The sequence below is a fragment of the Sciurus carolinensis genome, chromosome 5 (assembly GCF_902686445.1).
Source record: "Sciurus carolinensis chromosome 5, mSciCar1.2, whole genome shotgun sequence".
Lineage (NCBI taxonomy): Eukaryota > Metazoa > Chordata > Mammalia > Rodentia > Sciuridae > Sciurus > Sciurus carolinensis.
In genome coordinates this window covers 140,170,205-140,189,004 of record NC_062217.1, presented here as the reverse complement: position 1 = coordinate 140,189,004, position 18,800 = coordinate 140,170,205, and the positions used below count along the sequence as shown (strand labels likewise).

Here is an 18,800-nt window from a genome sequence, read left to right as displayed (position 1 = left end):
GCATCACATTTGATCCTTATTACTTCCACTACCATAACATTGCACCTTAAAATGTTTTGAGTAATTTTAATTTTAAAAAGTAGAGAAAATTGTTAGAACTAAAAGGTGACTAAAAAAATAAAGCATTGTGGCCAGCAGTGGTGGCTCATAATCTCAGCTACCCAGGAGGCTGATGCAGGAGGATCACAAGCTTAAGGCCAGTCTGGACATCTTAGCTAGACCCTCTCTCAAAATTAAAAACATTAAAAAGTACTGGGTTCAACCCCCAGTACTGCAGAAAGAAGGCAAGCAAGGAAGCATGCATTATGATGGTGTGTCCTTTATTTTTCTATTTCCCATATAGTAAATATTATCCATGTTTCTCTTTGATCTTTATAATTTCTTAATAGGACTTATATTTGGAATTGTAGGTTGTTCACAGTTTTTCCTTTATTATAGGTAATGCTACCATGAATGAGTTCTGACATATAGCTTGTCTTTAAGGTAAATTTATAGTGATGGTCTTTGGGTCAAAAAACATAAACAAGGGCTGGGGATGTAGATCGGTTGGTAGAGTGCTTGCCTTGCATGCACAGAGCCCTGGGTTCAATCCCCAGCACCACCAAGAAAAAAAAAGAAAAAGAGAAAAAAAAAAAGCATAAACAAGTAAGTGGATTGAACTTTAAGAAAAATACAGTAGGGTAGGGTATCTACTGTGTGACTTCTGTATGGGCCTGTCCAGAAACACTTCTCTCTATTCCATCCTGTTTTTCTTCCTATCTTTAGTATCCCCTGCCTCCACTTCAGCCTTGTATCTTCTTATTCCAGTTGAATACAGGAACACTATTCCTCAAAACTCAGGGTCTCAAAACACAAGTACAGAGTGGTGGATTTTTGTTTTCTTTGTTTTTGTGGTACTGGGAATTGAACCCAGGGCCTCCCAGATGCTAGGCAAATGCTTCAACACTGAGCTACACCCCCAGCCTTTTAAATTTTATTTTGAGATAGTCTGACTACATTGTCCAATCTGATCTCACACCTGTGATTCTTAGTCTTCTGGTAGGCTGAGAATTCAGGTGTGTGCTACTGAGCCTGGCTAATAATTGTCTTTTGTGTATTTCTTTGTCTTGGTGATTTTTTTCCTAGAGCCCAATTTTCTTTTTCTTCAAGAAAAAAAAAAAAATTTAAAAGTGCTGGGGATTGAATCCAGGGGTACTCTACCATTGAGCTACATCACTAACCCTTTTAAAATAATGTTTTTATTTGAGACAGGGTCTTGCTAAATTTGCTGAGGCTGACTTTGAACTGGCAATCTTTCTGCTGCAGCCTCCTGAGTTGCTGGGATTACCAGAATGTGCCACCATACCCAGCTGATCACTGCTCTTATTTGTAGTTGTTTGAAGGGGACGCCAACTCTTCTCATAACTATGATGATTAAGGGGATTTCCAGTGTTGAGAGAAGTAGAATGAGAGATGAAAGGGGCTGGGGATGTAACTCAGTGAACACACACACACACACACACACACACACACACACACGTGATGTGGTGTCTCACATCTGTAATCCCAGTGACTTGGGAAGCTGAGGCACGAGGATCACAAGTTCAAGACTAGCCTCAGCTATTTAGGGAGACTCTCAATGACTTAGTGAGAACCTGTTTGAAAAATTTTTAAAAGGGAACTGTAGCAGAATGGTAAAACTCCCCTGGTTCAATCCCTACTTCTCCCCCTTCCAAAAAAATAAAAAAAGGTAGAGGGAAGAGTCATTCCTGTGCACTCCTTATAGTTGTCCCCTGCCTTGAAAACCCTGATCATTAAGTTTGATTGGTCATACTCTTCCTACTCTAGAATAATAAGGGAATACCAACTCCAGTGGACTGGCAAAGTTGGGGATACTGGGACACAAGATCCTATCCTTTAGCTAGGGAAGCACAGGCATCTAGTCAAAAAATAGGGAGGAGTCACTTTTGTTTCATCCTGTGTAGTCTCCTTCTTAAAACAAAAGAATAGATGTGGCTGACTGGGAGTAGTGCCTAATGAAGAGTTTTTACATATTTGAATTTTGTTCCTTTGCTATTTGCGAAACTTGAAAAATGAAAAGAGCAGGTGTCAGTTAGGAACTGATATTGAAGAGCCTGCTTTTCAAAGGTATACTAAAACAATTTGAGGAAAAAAACAGCTTATCTTCTGGCAATAGTGCTTTAAACACATTTAAATTGGCAAACTTGGAAAGAATGAGTGCTATTCCTTTGTTGTTATGAAGGCATTTTTGATTCATCACAATTTAAATTTAGTATTATAAAGACTTTAACAAAATTGTCTCCCTTTATGGAACTGTGAGATCTCCTTGTAGAAAAATGCATCTTCATTACATTTTGTTGACTTACTTACTGGATGTTCCAGAAAAAATGCTGTCTCTTTACTTCTGTTTCTTGAATCATTGCTCAGATTTATTTTTATGTTATCTCACTTCAGTCTATATCAGTACATTTTGTATACATTAGCAGATTCCATGGGTGGGAGAGCTTTGCCAGTATGCATGAGGCCCTGGGTTTGATTGCTAGCACCATGTACAAGTGCATACAAATGCATATGTGCGTGCGTGCACACACACACACACACACACACACACACACACACATGCGCACACATGTATACAGAGAGCAGATTCTGTAAACTATTAGGGGACTGGTTGTTAGTCAGCAAGAAGTGATTATTCTATATATTTTTCCACCTTTTTTTGTACCAGGGATTGAACCCAGGGGTGCTTAACCACTGAGCCACATCCACATCCCCAGCCTTTTTCTTTTTTTTGTCCTTGAGACAGGACCTCGAATACACCAACCTGCCCAGTAACTGGTTTTTTTTGAGACAGAGTTTCACTTTCTTGTCCAGGGTGCCCTCAAATTTCCTGGTTTAAGCAATCCTCCGATTTTAGCCTTCCAAGTAGCTGGGACTACAGACTTAACTTGTCTGACATATAACATTTTAATCACCTGACAGTTCTAAAAGAAAAAGGTTTAGAAATTCTGATTTAATTTTTCTGAAGTACAGTCTTAAGTGGAAAAGGCACAAAGAACAGTTTGCTGAAGCCAGATGTGGAGACTTTGTGAGACTGAGGTGGGAGAACCATTTGAGCCCATGAGTTTGAGACCCGCCTAGGTAACATACTGAAAATTATCCATTACTGGTATGTGAAGAAGCTCGGAATTAAATTTAGGCCTAAGCCCTTTGCTCTGCCAATTAGTTATTTAGAACATCTTTAGAATATTTAACAGAATTTTATGATTTCCTTAAGAGGGATTTTTTTTAAAAAAACATTTTACTATATTTTTATATATTATATCTATGGATACATTTTTTTTATAAATATGTTTTCTAAAGGAATGTATTCCCAAGTTTTTAGAGAAAACTAATGGAACATAACATTCAATAGGATATACATTTTATCTTTTCTGGGATGTAGCACTAATGTGTTGTCATATAAAGCTCTCTGAAAGGGGTGATTAGAGGAAGCTACAACAGTTTTCCCCTAACTTATAACATATTGCAGAAGTAAAGAAATGACTTTCATCATTAATTATGAATTAATAAAAATTTCGTTTTATTTTGGATACATTGAAGTTTAGCTTTAGTTGAACTCTGAAACTTTGGCTAACAATGAGGTAGTTTTTATAACTAGATTTAAAATATGAATGTGAGTTAAGCTTATGGAACTGATTTTTTTACAGTCTAAATAACCATTTGTAACCCTTTTCTCTAAACTCTCCCTCTATCCCCTCTTACCCTTATTTATCAGGTGCGATGAAGTGGGCAAAGTGGGACAGAGTCTCAGATTTCCACAGCATCACTTAACTCAGTAAAACCAAGTATGCCTTCCAGTTTTTGAAACCTTATATTTTACACTATACTTAAAAGATAGCTAGCTGACAAGAACAATTAAAAATAGCAGACCATGGACAGGTGACAAAATGTCACGCTGGCAGCACCAGACTGCAGTAACAAAAATCACCAGATGTCACACACTTGATTCTATTCTCACAGCTGAATTAAATAGCAGTATTTGTTGGACAAAAGGAAGAAAAAAGAAATGGCCTCATCTGAATTTGGAACTAGTTTTCCTTTTGTTGTTATATATTTTCTCTCTTGTCTGAAACCCCTTAACAGCCTTAAAAATGAGGACAAAGGACTGGGGTTGTGGCTCAGTGGTAAAATGCCTGCCTGGCATGTGTGAGGCACTGGGTTTGATTCTTAGCACCACATATAATAAATAAATAAAGATCCCCCAAAAATGTTAGGACACACAGCACATTAAGAAAAAAATATATAGAAAAATTTCAGTCTTAGAAAAGAAACCATCACATATACATACTCCCTAAACTGCAAGAGTATAAATCAAAATAACTGCTTGTCATTTGTGTTCTAAAATCTTCATTTTCCCATATTGTCTAACTTATCTCCAGTGAAACTGGGTTGCATTTTATAATCTAAGCATTAATTTTTGAGAGGTAACTAGCTTGCATAAGCCATAAGTGAGTTTATTTATTTATTTATTGCTGTTCTGGGGATGGAACCTAGGACCTTATACTCGCTAGGCAAGTACTCTACCACAGAGCTGCAGCCCAGATCCGTAAGTGATTTTACCAAAACAAAACAAAAATTACATTTAATTGGAGGGGAAAATTAGATTATATTTAATTAATTGGTTTTATGGTTCTGGCATTGACCCCGAGTTTTTTAATGAAAGCATATGTTGTTAACTTTATCCATAGATCCACTGAAGTCAAACAGAATTAGGGAGAATACCAGAAAAGTAGAAAGTGCTTTGCTTTTCAGCAATTAGTGATGCCTTCCATCTGCAAACCACTGCCTAAGGCTCTTGTTTTGCTTCTTAAGAAAGATTGAATTGTAAGTAATCAGTACAGGATAGAGAATAATAATTAGAAAACAACCCAGCTTCCTTTCAGTTTCATCTTTCTAAGCTGAAAGTTCTAACCCCTTATGAAAAAGTCAAAAAGGATCCAAGTTTTAAAGGATAAAAGGGAAATTCCTTTGAGTTGGAGAATATATGTCCATCCAGAAATGTACAAAAACTGTTATTTGGTGTAGTGGCTATAAACTACCTAATTCTTTACTGTAAACGTAGACATAGGGACTAAAAGAAATGGAATGAGGATCAGCTAAATTGGGGCTTACTTAATTTCCTTGATAATCCTTTATTATTCTAGTAATATTAGGGAACATAGCTTTATAGGAACCACACCCTCCTCTTGAGTCACTCTAGTTTTCATGGATATTAGTATTTGGTAGTCAGGAATACAAATAAGGTCTTGATTATCTGGGATAATGGATGAGAGAACATCGATATAGCTAATTGAAACCAGAATGTAAATTCTCCCTACTGAGTGAAAGCCTTGTTCTGTTACAACTTTTTCTGTAATAGTTTCTGATGAAGGTGATGGTAGGAGATAGCACTCTTTACATATAGTATGAACCATAATTTCAGAGACTTTAAAATGACTTAGGAACTAGAAAACATAATAAGACATATGGAACACTTGCATATGTAGATACATTAAGTATGTCTTCCAACAATTGGGTACTTTTTGAAATTCCTAATTAGCTTCTAATAAATATGAAAAGGGCTCTGAAATCTGTAAAAATAGGCATGGGTTTTCTATCAAAACCATTTAGTGAATTCTGAATAGGAATTTTGGTATATTATAAATGCTAGCAAAATAATCTCCATAAAACTAGGGACAATTACAATATTCTTTGTCTTAATAAGGTTTAAAATAATAAAAAGAAAAAATCATTTTTTTAAATCTCTGTAATGCTTACTGGCAAATTAGAAAAATTTCATTAGAATTCATAAATTGTTGACTTTCCTATTCTTACACACCACACACACACATACATATTAATGCAAGTGATAGATCTACACTTCTGAGGGATTTGATTTTTACACATTTTTGTTGTTGTTTTGAGGGAGCTGAGGATTAAACCCAGGGCTTTGCACACTCTAGACAAGTATTCTGCCAATGAGCTATACCCCCAGCCCTTCACTAATTCTTAGTATGAAATGACCTTTCACAAATTATCATGAGGACCTTTAAGAATTAGGATATTTTGTTTAGGCAAAAACCATGATTGTTTTCTAAGAATTTATAATTCCTCCTTTTTATTTGAGGCAACTGCTCTGTTTCTTCTACTATGATGCTTTTCTTTGGGCCAGAAGAGCTGGAGGAAGCTGTTTTCCTCTAGTCTTCATAACAGTTTTATGCCAGGTGATGACTGACCCTTTGCTATTATGTATAAAATCATATTCATTGTAAAAGGTCAATTGCTTTTACTTTCTTCCAACTTTCTCTGTACCACTCTCCCCCCAAATATGCATGACATTTATTTATTTAAATAGTGGTTGCAAAATAGAATTAACATCTTCTGAGAATTTCATAATCCTTGATATAATTGGACATTAAATCTTCGCAGAGCCAAGTGTGGAAGTGCATGCCTATAATCCCAGCAACTCAAAAAGCTGAGGCTGGAGAATTGCAAGTTTGAGGCCAGCCTCAGCAACTTATTGAGGCCCTACACAACTTTGGGATACTCTGTGTCAAAAACTAAAAAAAGGGCTAGGATATAGCTCAGTAGTAAAGCACCCCTGGGTTCAAATTCCAGTACCAAAAAACAAAACAACCAAAAAACCCAGTGGTAGAGTGATGCTCTGGATTCAGTCCTCAGAACAGCAACAAAACAAGACCTGTACACAGAACCCAGTTTATACATATTAGCTTTATAAACTATTGTTTTAATAACTGTTTTGTTGAAAGAATCAGTCAAAAAACTTTACTAAGTACATTTCCCCCCCATTTTCTATTGATACATCTACCTCCTGGTCTCAAATAACTAATGAAAAAAAAATTCAAATGTCTACATCTTTCACTTTTACTCCGAGGGTCATTAGTTGAAACATCTGATTCCAACCCGTCATCTAGTAGACCAGAGGTTTCCAAACTCTGTGAAGGGCTAAAGTAAATATTTTAGGCTTTACAGGGCACATGGCCTCTGTCACATATTATTATTTGTTTTTGTTTGATTTTGCAACACTTTAAAAATGTAAAAATGTTTTTTTAGCTCAGAGACTTTTGCAAAATCCGGAAGCTGACCAACATAGCCAAAAGTTTTCAACGCCTGTAAAAATCGTAAGAATAAAGGTCTGGAAATTAACGTTATGCCCAAGGTCATAAAACTAGTTAATGATGGGGACTGCATAAGAACTTTATAGATTTTTATACCAATAATTTTTCCCCACTCTGTTACATAAATTTCACTATCTTTCTTCTGGTTGCCATTCTAATAATTATGTTGCATTTTTGAGCCATTCTGAAACTTGTTTCTTTTTATTCTCTTTAAGCTTCAAGTTTATATACTTTTTTTTTTTTTTTTTTTTGGCTGCTTGAATTTGAAAGCACTATGAATGGTTGTTTAAATAAAATTCTTAATCCAGGGAATTGGCATGTCAAATTGGAATGTCGGAGATGTGAAAATTTCAGACTATATCACAGAAGCTTCTTTCTTGTTTTGTTGTATTTTATTTGTGTTGAGACTTTGGCTTTAAGACTTTCCATGTATTATGTCTTATGACTTGATTTATAAACTTGTAACTGCTTGGCATTTGGTAGCATTTTTGTTATAGATTAATTTGTTTTAGTTTTTGTAATGTTTATATTTTATAATGTATTTGAAATAATTATATTGAGCTTTCTTTTATTTGACTTAAAATAAAATTACTTTATTTTTTAGGTCGCATGGGAATAAATTTCCACCATCCGGGAACAGATAATATTATGGCACTTAACAGTAAGTCCTCATATGAAATATTCTGTAAAGTAGTAATCAAGTTTATAACTTATGGTTTCCACTTTTCTTATCAACTGTCCATTATATTTCAGCCTTTCACTGAATGTAGTATAGGCCATTATTCTATACCAGTGGTTCTCAGAGTGTGGTCCCTGGATTAGCAGCATCAGCCTCCTTTAGGAAATTATTAAAAATGCAAAGTTCATACCTTCTACATACCTAGTGAATCAGAAACGTAGCTGGAGCCCAGAAATCTGTGTATTAACAAGTCCTATACATGATTCTGATGTAGATTACAGTTTTAAAAGTATTGCCCCATGCCAGGGTTGGCAAAGTATGGTCCAGTAAGTCAAATCTGGCCTAATTCTTGTTTTTGTAAAGTTTTATTGGAACATAACCACACCCATTCATTTATGGATTGTCTAAAGATCCTTTTGTGCTATAAAGCAGAGCTTACAAAGCCTAACCTATTTACTGTTTGATCCTTTTCAGAAAATATTGCCAACTCCCACTCTACACTATAAGAGTGGGGCAATGAAGGAAGGAGATCAAGGGAGAGGAGTAGAGAAGAGAATGTGAATGAATAAATCAGTTAGTTACACTTAACTCAGAATCTTCTCATTATGGTAAATAACTGATATGTTTTAAGCTGAACAGCCAGGGGTCCTCCCATATTAGTGAAATTTGCATGTTATGGGTATCAACAGCTTTGCAGGTTAAAATTGGTTTGACTAGTATAATTGTTGGATTAAGTACTAAGCAACAAAACTTAATAACCAGAAAGTCATTATATATTATGTATATAATATATATATATTATATTAGTTATTATATGTATTATATCTGTTAACACTGGAAGAAATATCTGGCTAGCATCAAGTCTCCTTTTTAGTGTTATAGACCAAATAACTTTATAGAAGAGCAGTCTCTGGATGGAAATTGTTGTCACAGGACCATTGACTCTCTCAGGATTGAAATTTTTTCCTCTATCAAGTGAGATCAGATTATCTCCTCTCATCTTTCCAGATAGTCAAGCTCATTTATGTACACATGGGAGAAACACTGGTTAAATCTAAGGTTGTGTTATTCCTTTTCCTCTTGATTAAGAATATTGAAATGCCATTGGTGTTCCTTAAGACAGAGTTTAGATTATCTCCAAAATATGTATTCCACATTTTCTTAGTTCTGAGATGCAGCCTGATTACCAGTTAGTGCTGCTGAGAACCACTGGCAGTGCTTTGTGTCTCAGGTCCTAATCCATGTTAATAATTTAAAAAAATAAATTAGTTATATACACACACACATAACTAAAACACACAACTAGTATCCCTTCCTTTGGAAACAATACTAATTACCAAGTATCTACTTCTCATTTTTAAATTTCTTTCTTGGCTCTGGTACTGGAAATTGAACTTGTGGCCTCAAACATGCTAGGAAAGCACTCTACCACCGAGTTATTCCCCTATCCCTTTTTATATTTCATTTTAAGACAGGGTCTTGCAAAGTTGCCCAGGCTGGCCTTAAATGTGGGGGTCTTCCTTCCTTAGTCACCCAAGTAGCAGGAATTAAAGGTGTCCACTACCATGTCCAGATCATTATCTAATTTCTAAAAGAAGGGTCACTTTACATTTAGATTATGCTACCTCTATACTGGGAGGGAATTAATAAGCTTACTCATCTTGGTGAGCTTTAGCAATAATTAGTTGTGAAAATGCTTCAGTTAGATGATGGGACTTACAGCTGAATATAAAAGAAGAGTATGGTAGTGTGTCTGCCTGAAGCAATTACTATGTATCTGAGTAAAGATCTAATTTGACATGATGTAAGTAGTCTTTTGCAAGGAGAGGGTATAATTTGTGACATTTTGTGTAAAACAGAAGCTAAAAGACATTTTCTTCTTAAAAGGCTTTGATTATCTTTGATTTGATTTTTTTAACTCTCTGCTTTTAAATAAGATATTTAAGTCCTTTCCACTTTGTACATGTGGCTTAAATCACCCTTTTAGCCTTATTCCCTCATCTTTGAGAGAAGGGGATTAATTAGGTAATTTTAATGCCTGCTTTCAGCATGTAGCTCTTCTGTAGTGATCTGATATATTTCAGAGTACCAAAAGGGCATTTTAAATTTTTATTTATTTTTTAGACTGCATTTTGATTCATTGTACACAAATGGAGTACAACTTTTCACTTCTAAGGTTGTACACAATGTAAATTTATACCATTCGTATAATCATACATGTACATAAGGGTAATGATGTTTATCTCATTCCACTATCTTTCCTTCCCCCACACCCTCCCCTCCCCTCATTTCCCTCTACAGAATCCGAAGTTCCTCCATTCTTCTCTTATCCCCCAATCCCCACCACCCCTGTTATGTGTGAGCATCCACTTATCAGAGAAAACATTTGGCTTTTGGTTTTTTGGGATTGGCTTATCTTGCTTAACATGATATTCTCCAACTCCATCCATTTACCTGCATATGCCATAATTTTATTCTTTATGGCTGAATAATATTCCATTGTGTATATATACTACAGTTTCTTTATCCATTCATCTATTGAAGGGCATCTAGGTTGGTTACACAATCTAGCTATTGTGAATTGAGCTGCTATAAACATTCACATGGCTGCGTCACTATAGTGTGCTGATTTTAAGTCCTCTGGGTATAAACTGAGGAATGAGATAACTGTGTGAAAAGGTGGGTCCATTCCAAGTTTTCTGAGGAATCTCCATACTACTTTCCAGAGTAGCTGCAAGAATTTACAACTCCACCAGCAATGTATGACTGTGCCTCCAAAAAGACCATTTTGCTGTATCTCTATCAAATGTTAAGGCGCTTCCACATGGTTTCCATAGGATGGCACATAGGAAAGGGCATCAATATCCATGTGGTTCTGTGGAAAGGCATCAGTATTCACATGGAGCCCTGTTGACTGCTCAAGATAAACCATAAAACAACCAAATTTTGGGCTGGGGATGTTGCTTAATGATAGAGCACTTGCCTAGCATACATGAGACCCTGGGTTCTATCCCCAGCCCCCCCCCCCAAAAAAAAAAACCAACAAAATAAACAGCAAGCACAGTGGCACATGCCTGTAATCTCAGCTATGTGGGAGGCTGAGGAAGGAGGATCTCGAGTTCAAGGCCAACCTCAGCAATTTAGCCAAGCCCCAAGCAACTTAGCAAGACCCTGTCTTAAAAAATAAAAGGGCTGGGGATGTAGCTCAGGCATTCAGTCCCCAGTACTGTAAAACAACCAGAGTGTGACATATGCACTACTTACTATCAATTTTCTTTTTAATTTTGTCTCCAACTTGAGGTGATCATAATCCTCTTTGGGACTTGCAGGCATTGACATATTTGCTGTGATAAAACTTTTCTTCCCCTTTGTAGATTTAAGCCCAGCTCATCTAGCAACATATGTAGCACACACACACATGCACACACTTGTGTAGTTTTTGTGTTCCTTTTTCTGTCTTCCATTTATTGACCCAGTGTTTATTGTCCTGTGACTGGCCTGTTCTCCTTCCTTTCCCTCAAGCTTCCTATAGAAATAATTGAGATGAAGTCATAGATTACCAAAACTTTATCCAGAATTTGTGATTATTGGAAGGGACTAGAGTGACATTGAGCCATATTTTCAGGACTGCAATGACTAGTTAAGAAAATTGAGGATCCTTTTTTTCCCATAGAGAAAATAGGCTGGGAAAAACAAGGAAACATTAGAAAGTTGCTTGATGCGTACAAAATTAAAACAAAGGAGTAGTGTGGTCTAAGCAATAGTATTATTGACTCAAAGTAGGTATCTTCCAAGCCAGCTGGAAAGCATGTGAAACCTGAAGATGAAACATGAATTAGCATAGCCTTGAAATGGATTGTCTGGAGTCAGGCAGATCTAACTCTACTTCTTGCAAGCTGTATAACCTTAGGGCCACATTCTTACCTTGTCTTTGCTTTTGGTTTGTTCACTTGTAAAATGGAGATAATGATCACTATGCACTATATATCTATATATAAATCTTTGTGTGTATGTGTGGGTACTGGGGATTGAACCAGTGCTTTAACCACTGAGCTACATCCCCAACCCCTTATTATATTTTACTTTGAGATAGGGTCTTACTTAGTGCTGAGGCTGACCTTGGACTTGGGATAGTCCTGCCTCAGCTCCTGAGTAACCAGGCATGGTGTGTGTGTGTGTGTGTGTGTGTGTGTGTGTGTGTTTGTTTGTGTGTGTATACATAAATCTTTTTTTTTTTTTTTTTTTTTTGGTACCACTGATTGAACCCAGGAGTTCTTAATTACTGAGACACACCCCCAGATTTTTTTATTTTTTATTTTGAGACAGGGTCTCACTAAGTTGCTTAGGGCCTCACTAACTTGCTTAGGCTGGCTTTGAATTTGTGATCATCCAGCCTCAGCCTTCTGAGCTGCTGGGATTACAGGCATGCTACTGTGCCTAGCTATATATAAATCTCATAAAGCTTAGCCTAGTGCCTGATTTGTAGATAATGCTTAAGTTAGCTACTGTCAGCTTTATTGCTACCTTTTTAAGATATCCTTTTCTTTGCATATTAGATTTCTAAAACATGATTGGATCATATACTGTTTGTATTTAGATGTTCTCTCGATGAAATTTAAGGGCGCACACCTGTTAATCATCTTGTAGGCTAAAGTGACTGTACTGAGATACATTCCCATCTGTTTTGGGGTGAATTTTTTTCTTCCTGGATGAAATACTTTCTGTCACCTTTGTATTATGTAGCTTCTTGTGCCTATAGCCCCTTCCCAGTTGTTACATCTCTTGTGATATTGCCACCGTTTATGATAGGTCCAAAGGGTAAATAATTTAAATGTCCTCAACTACAGAATGTATAAACAAATTGTGGTGCATCCATACACTGACATACTATTCATCAATAAAAAGAGAATGAACTGGTATGACATACACTTATATTAATAGCTCTTAAAATAATTATGCTGAGTTAAAAAATAAAAAACTAGACCAAAAAAGTACATATTAGATGATTCAACTAATACAAAACTCTAGAAAATGTAAACTAACCTACAGTGACAGACAATAAAGCAGGTTCAAGAAGGGAGGTTTTTTTTTTTTTTTGTGGTGCTGGGGATTTGAACCCAGGGCCTTGTGCTTGTGAAACAAACACTCTACCAACTGAGCTATATCCCCAGCCCAAGAAGTGAGTTTCTGAAATAATATTGTCCTCTTTTTCAGAGAGCAAAGAAAGGGCTTAGATCTGGGAGGAGGAGCCCTATGATAAGGTGCATCTAGTTGAGCAAGTCTCTGAATCTCATTAAGCTCTAGTTTAAAAATCTATAAGTGGACAGTTATGATTCTTACCTTAACCACTTCATTGTTTTGTAAGATTCAGATGAGGTAGGCACATATACAAATAAAATATTATCACTACTACATTTGGGAAGGGGGAGGTATATAGTCTTATTCAGAAAAGATACTGCCAGAAAAATACTTTTTTTTTTTTTTTAAAGACAGTAGCTTTATAAAGGACAGAGGTTCTGTATTGTTTAAGACTTCTTGCCATTTTTTTCCTAACATCTTTTAGGTTGTAATTAGAGACTATTTCAAGTTAAGAGCTGAATAAGAAATCCGCAGTGCCACTTCTTTTCTGACAGGGCGAGATGATTATTTACCTCATTCTTCTTTTCAAACTGTCTAAAACGTTTATAAATTGAAGCATCCAAGAATAAAACCTGGACATCATGAAGACTTAAAATTTTAATATTTTTTTAAAAAGCAAAAAAAAAAAAAAAAGCCCTGGATTTGTAGCTCAAGCTTGCCTAATTTGTAGGAGGCCCTAGGTTTAATCCCCAACACCCCCTCACCACCCAAATACCCACTGACAAAACAAAATCCCAAAGGACATTCACCTAGTTTAAGGAGCTCTGATATCATTGATTGTTAAACAATTTATTTATAGCTGATACACCAGGAAACTTGGAACTTAAGGTCATGCCATCTTCCACATTTTCTTCTTATTGATTCCTTGAAAGTATTTTGGAATCAATTTATTTCAATTTTATTTCTCTTGGAATTGAGAGCTGCCAGTGCATTTTTTTTTTAATCAAAAGAGGAAATGTGACAGGATATTGGTATGAATATTTGTTTTGGGCAGGCTCCTGTGGGACTGCAGAGTCTCTTCTTCACCCTCCCTTTCATGTTTGATGAGTGTGACCTCCTTGGGGAGAGGTTCAACTGAAATGAAGTGGCAGAGAGGGAACTGAGCACATGATGTATTTATGCCAGAAGGGGAATAGAGCCAGCTTTGTTGGAATTCCAAGTAAAATTTTCCAAAATTTGAAGAACATATTTTTTTTCTTTCACTGGCAGTATAATAAGATAATAGTGATGGAATTATTTTTGAGATTCCCAGGTCGAAAGCATTTTCTTTGAGATTTTGAAGACAAGATCCAGTGCCATTCCTTCTATCTGAGCAGATTTAGAAGTAAAATTAATATGCGTTGGTTATATGAATATAGTAAATAGTGGGTAATTAAGAAATGAAAATGGTAATTAGAGGAATGCATTGTCATGTGAGTTTAAAATACTCAAATTTGAGCCGGATGTGGTGGCACATGTCTATAATCCCAGTGACTCTGGAAACTGAGGCAGGAGAATCCCAAGTTCCAGGCCAGCCCCAGCAACTTGGGAAGGACCTGTCTCAGAATGAAAAATAAAAGACTGGGGGTGTGGCTCGGTGGTAAAGCACTCCTGGTGTTCAATCTTTAGCACCAAAAAACAAAACACCCCAGACTCTCAAGTTTCATATAATTGCTGTACATGATTGTGGTAAGGGACCTAAGACATCGTTGTTTTGGTTTGACCTTCTCATTTTAAATATAAAGGAAGCTGAGATTCAAGAGGCTATGGTGATTGCCCAGGTGATATGATGGAGCCAGGAGTGGAAACTTCTGCTTTAAATGTTTAATTGCTAAAAGTGATTGTATTATTATGTTTTCACTACTTTAAACACAAATATGCAAATTCAGTGTCCTGGGAAAATAGGCTTTCTCTTATTACTTGTCCTCTTATATATGTTATTTTCCTTGAAAAATAGAATAGTGCAACCTGGACTACATAGCCCTGATACTGAACATTGTAAATAAGTGTGGTTTGAAATATTCTTGACTGACTTCATTGGATTGTTTGAAGAGAGAGAGAGAAAGAATATGTCTCAAGTGACAGGATTTGGGTTGTTCCTCAACCAGTTATAAGATACAGGAAATCGAAAAGTTACTGTTCCCTGTGGACTTCCCTGATTGTTTTCCCCACTTTCGTAGGCAGTATAAACCTGATTTCCTATTTATAGCACTCACCACATTTGTAATTAATTTTTTAAAAAATTTCAGAGTTTAATCTTTTAAATGTTTTAAAAGTCCTAGATAGACCTCAAAATGCCATTACAATTCAGCAAACATTCAATATAAAAATAATTTAAGAAATTCATCCTTTTCTCTGATGTTTGTGACTGGAAAAAGAAAACTTAATGTCTTTTAATGGACATAGTGTATATAATATACATAATAATTATACATATTTATTTGATATAGTATGTTTCAGTACATGTATAAATTGTTTAATAACTAGGTCGGTATAATTAGCATATTCATCACCACAAACATTTATCATTTCTTTGTGGTGAAAACATTCAAAATCTCATCTAGCAATTTTGAAATATACAATACTTTATTGTTAAGTTTAGTCACTTGAATAAAATGCAATAGAATACCTACACAACAAAACAATCAACAGAGTAAAGAAATAGTTCACAAAATAGGAGAAAATATCTGCAACCTGTACATCTGACAAGGAGTTATTACCCAGAATATATAAAGGACACAAAGAGTTCATAGCAAAAACAAAACAAAAACAGCAAAAACAATTGAAAATTGGGCAAAAGGCCTATTCAACATTTCTCAAAAGAATACTTACAAATGACTGATAAGTATATGTAGAGGTGCTCATTGCCAGATACAGTGGCACTTGTATGTAGTCCCAGTGACTGGGGAGGCCCACCTGGGCAACTTAGACTCTCAGCAACTTAGTGGAACCCTGTTTAAAAAAAAAAGTAAGTCAGGGATGTAGTTCACTGGTAAAGCACCCCTGGCATTCAATCCCCAGTACCACACACACATACACCCAAAAGCTCATCATCATTCATCATCAGGAAATTGCAGCTCAAAACCACAAGGAGATATCACTTCATTCCAGATTGAGTGGCATTTATCAAAAAGACAAAAGATAATAAGTATTGGTGAGGATGTGGGGAAAGGGAACCCTTATTTATACACTCTTGGTAGGAACACCAAATCAGTATAACCATTATGGCAAATGGTTATGCAGATTCCTCAAAAAATTAAAAATAAAACTACCACATGACCCATGAACTGAGCATTTCTACTTCTTTCATATCCAGAGGAAATGAAATGAGTTTGTCAAAGGCATTTCTGTACTCCCATGTTTATTAAAGCATTGTTTACAACTGAAATATGGAATCCACCTTAGCTTCCATCAGTGATAAAGAAGGGAGATTTTATATATAATATACATAGATATATATATATATATATATGTATATATATACACACACACACACACACACACATATATATACCATAGACAATACACTTTTTTTTGCAGTGCTGGGGATCGAAACCCAGGGCTTTGTGCTTGCAAGGCAAGCACTCCTGCCAACTGAGCTGTCTCCCCAGCCCTACACTTTCTTGAGCACTGATTTTGCCTCAGGATCATTCTCTTATTCATATAAAAATAGCAGTATTACAGAGTACCATGTGAAACTGGAAATATAGTTTAAGATAAAAGCTGTGGATTTCACAGGGCTTCCTAGATTTCTACACTTTTAAGAATGCTCCATGGTCATTTTACTCTACCGTGGTGGTACTTTGGCAGAAAATTTGAGATGAATCTTTGTTTTTAATTTTTTTCTTTTATTCTAATTAGTTGTATATGACAGTAGAATGCGTTTTGACACATTGTACACAAATGTAGAATAACTTCTCATTCCTCTGGCTGTACATGGTGCTGAGTCACACCAGTAGTGTAATCATATATTTATATAGGAATAGGGTAATAATGTCTGTCTCATTCTATTGTCCTTTCCCATCCCCCACCAACCCATCCCTCCCTTCACTCCCCTCTACACAATCCAAAGTTTCTTCATTCTTCCTACCACCCAAATACCACCCCTTGTCACTATGGATCAGGATCCACTTATCAGAGAAAACATTCGGCCTTTGGTTTTGGGGAATTGGCTTATATCACTTAGCATGATATTTTCTAATTCCATTCATTTACCTGCAAATGCCATAATTTCATTCTTTAAGGCTGAGTAATATTCCATTGTGTATATGTATCACATAAATTTCTTTATCCATTCATCTGTTGGAGGGCATCTAGGTTGGTTCCATAGTTTAGTTGTCATGAATTTAACTGCTATAAACATTGATGTGACTGTGTCACTTTGGTGTGCTGATTTTAAGTCCTTTGAGGAATGGGATAGCTGGTCAAATGGTGGTTCCATTCCAAGTTTTCTGAGGAATCTCCATACCCCTTCCATAATGATTGCACCAATTTGAAGTCCCATCAGCAATATATGAGTGTACCTTGTTCCTTATATCTTTGCAAACACTTATTATTCCTTGTATTCTTTTTTTAAATTTATTTTTATTGTAAACAAATGGGATACATGTTGTTTCTGTTTGTACATGAAGTAAAGGCATACCATTTGTGTAATCATACATCTACACAGGGTAATGGTGTTTGATTCATTCTGTTATTTTTTTCTTCCCCCCAACCCCTCCTCACCCCTATTTTCCCTCTATACAGTCCCCTCCTTCCTCCATTCTTGCCTTCCTCCCATCCCCCATTATGTGTCATCATCCGCTTATCAGCGAGATCATTTGTCCTTTGGTTTTTTGAGATTGGCTTATCTCACTTAGCATGATATTCTCCAATTTCATCCATTTGCCTGCAAATGCCATAATTTTATTATTCTTTATAGCTGAGTAATATTCCATTGTATATATATACTACAGTTTCTTTATCCATTCATTAATTGAAGGACATTCCTTGTATTCTTGATAATTGCCAGAGCAACTCTTTTTAAAACATAGCAGCATCTTCATTTTCTAACAAAGGTAAAACAACTTGCTGATTTCATAGAGCCAGCAAATAACCATCTAAGACTTGGACACACAGATTATTCTGCCTACCAGTCCCTTAATCCAATGTGAGTATTACTATTTTGGATTTTCCAGAAAGATAACTCAAGTTTTATTTAACCCTCTTATAACAATTAGCTAAGTAATACTTTGTGGAGAGTCAGTACACTTCTAAAAGTGGTCAGTTTTACTTTCAGAATACAGTATTCTTTGTTAGCAGCAGGAATTTTAACCACACTCTGTACAGGTCTCTACTACTTGTAGAATGCAGCCTGAAGCTTGAACAGAGAAAAACTTGGTGTGCAAAGTTCCCTGTGTGAACTTACATAGGTGAGACTTTGCCTTCTTCGTTACTTCCACACACATAAACCTTTGTTATCTAATTTTTCCCCATCCTAATATAGTGGAAATAATGCAGCTTGGTGGAGGCAGCAGATCTGAGTTTAAATCTTGAATCTATCACCTAATTGCTAAGTGATCTCAGGGCACATTACCTGTGTCTTTCTTGTAAATGAACACATTAACCCCTCTTTACAAATGCTAAGATTAAGTATGTAATGCTTCTCTCACTGTATCACCATATCTGGCAAGAGACAATTTAATTGGTTTGGGATGAAATTGGTGTGTGGGAGGATGGTGAAGGGTGGATGGGAAGGGACCAGAATTAGAAGTAGTAACCTCCTGAGACATCTGGTGCCTTCCCACCTTCTGCTACACCTCATAGCCTTTTATTTGTAGCAG

General features: G+C 36.1%; 1 protein-coding gene across 1 annotated transcript in view; it reads left to right on the top strand.

Annotated features, from left to right (window-relative positions):
* Positions 1 to 18,800, top strand: part of Cpeb3 (cytoplasmic polyadenylation element binding protein 3) — a 140,098-nt gene that overhangs the window by 34,025 nt on the left and 87,273 nt on the right. Inside the window, 1 exon segment of the mRNA XM_047552265.1 lies at positions 7,786 to 7,842. Within this exon segment, the coding sequence (XP_047408221.1) occupies positions 7,786 to 7,842 (57 nt within the window).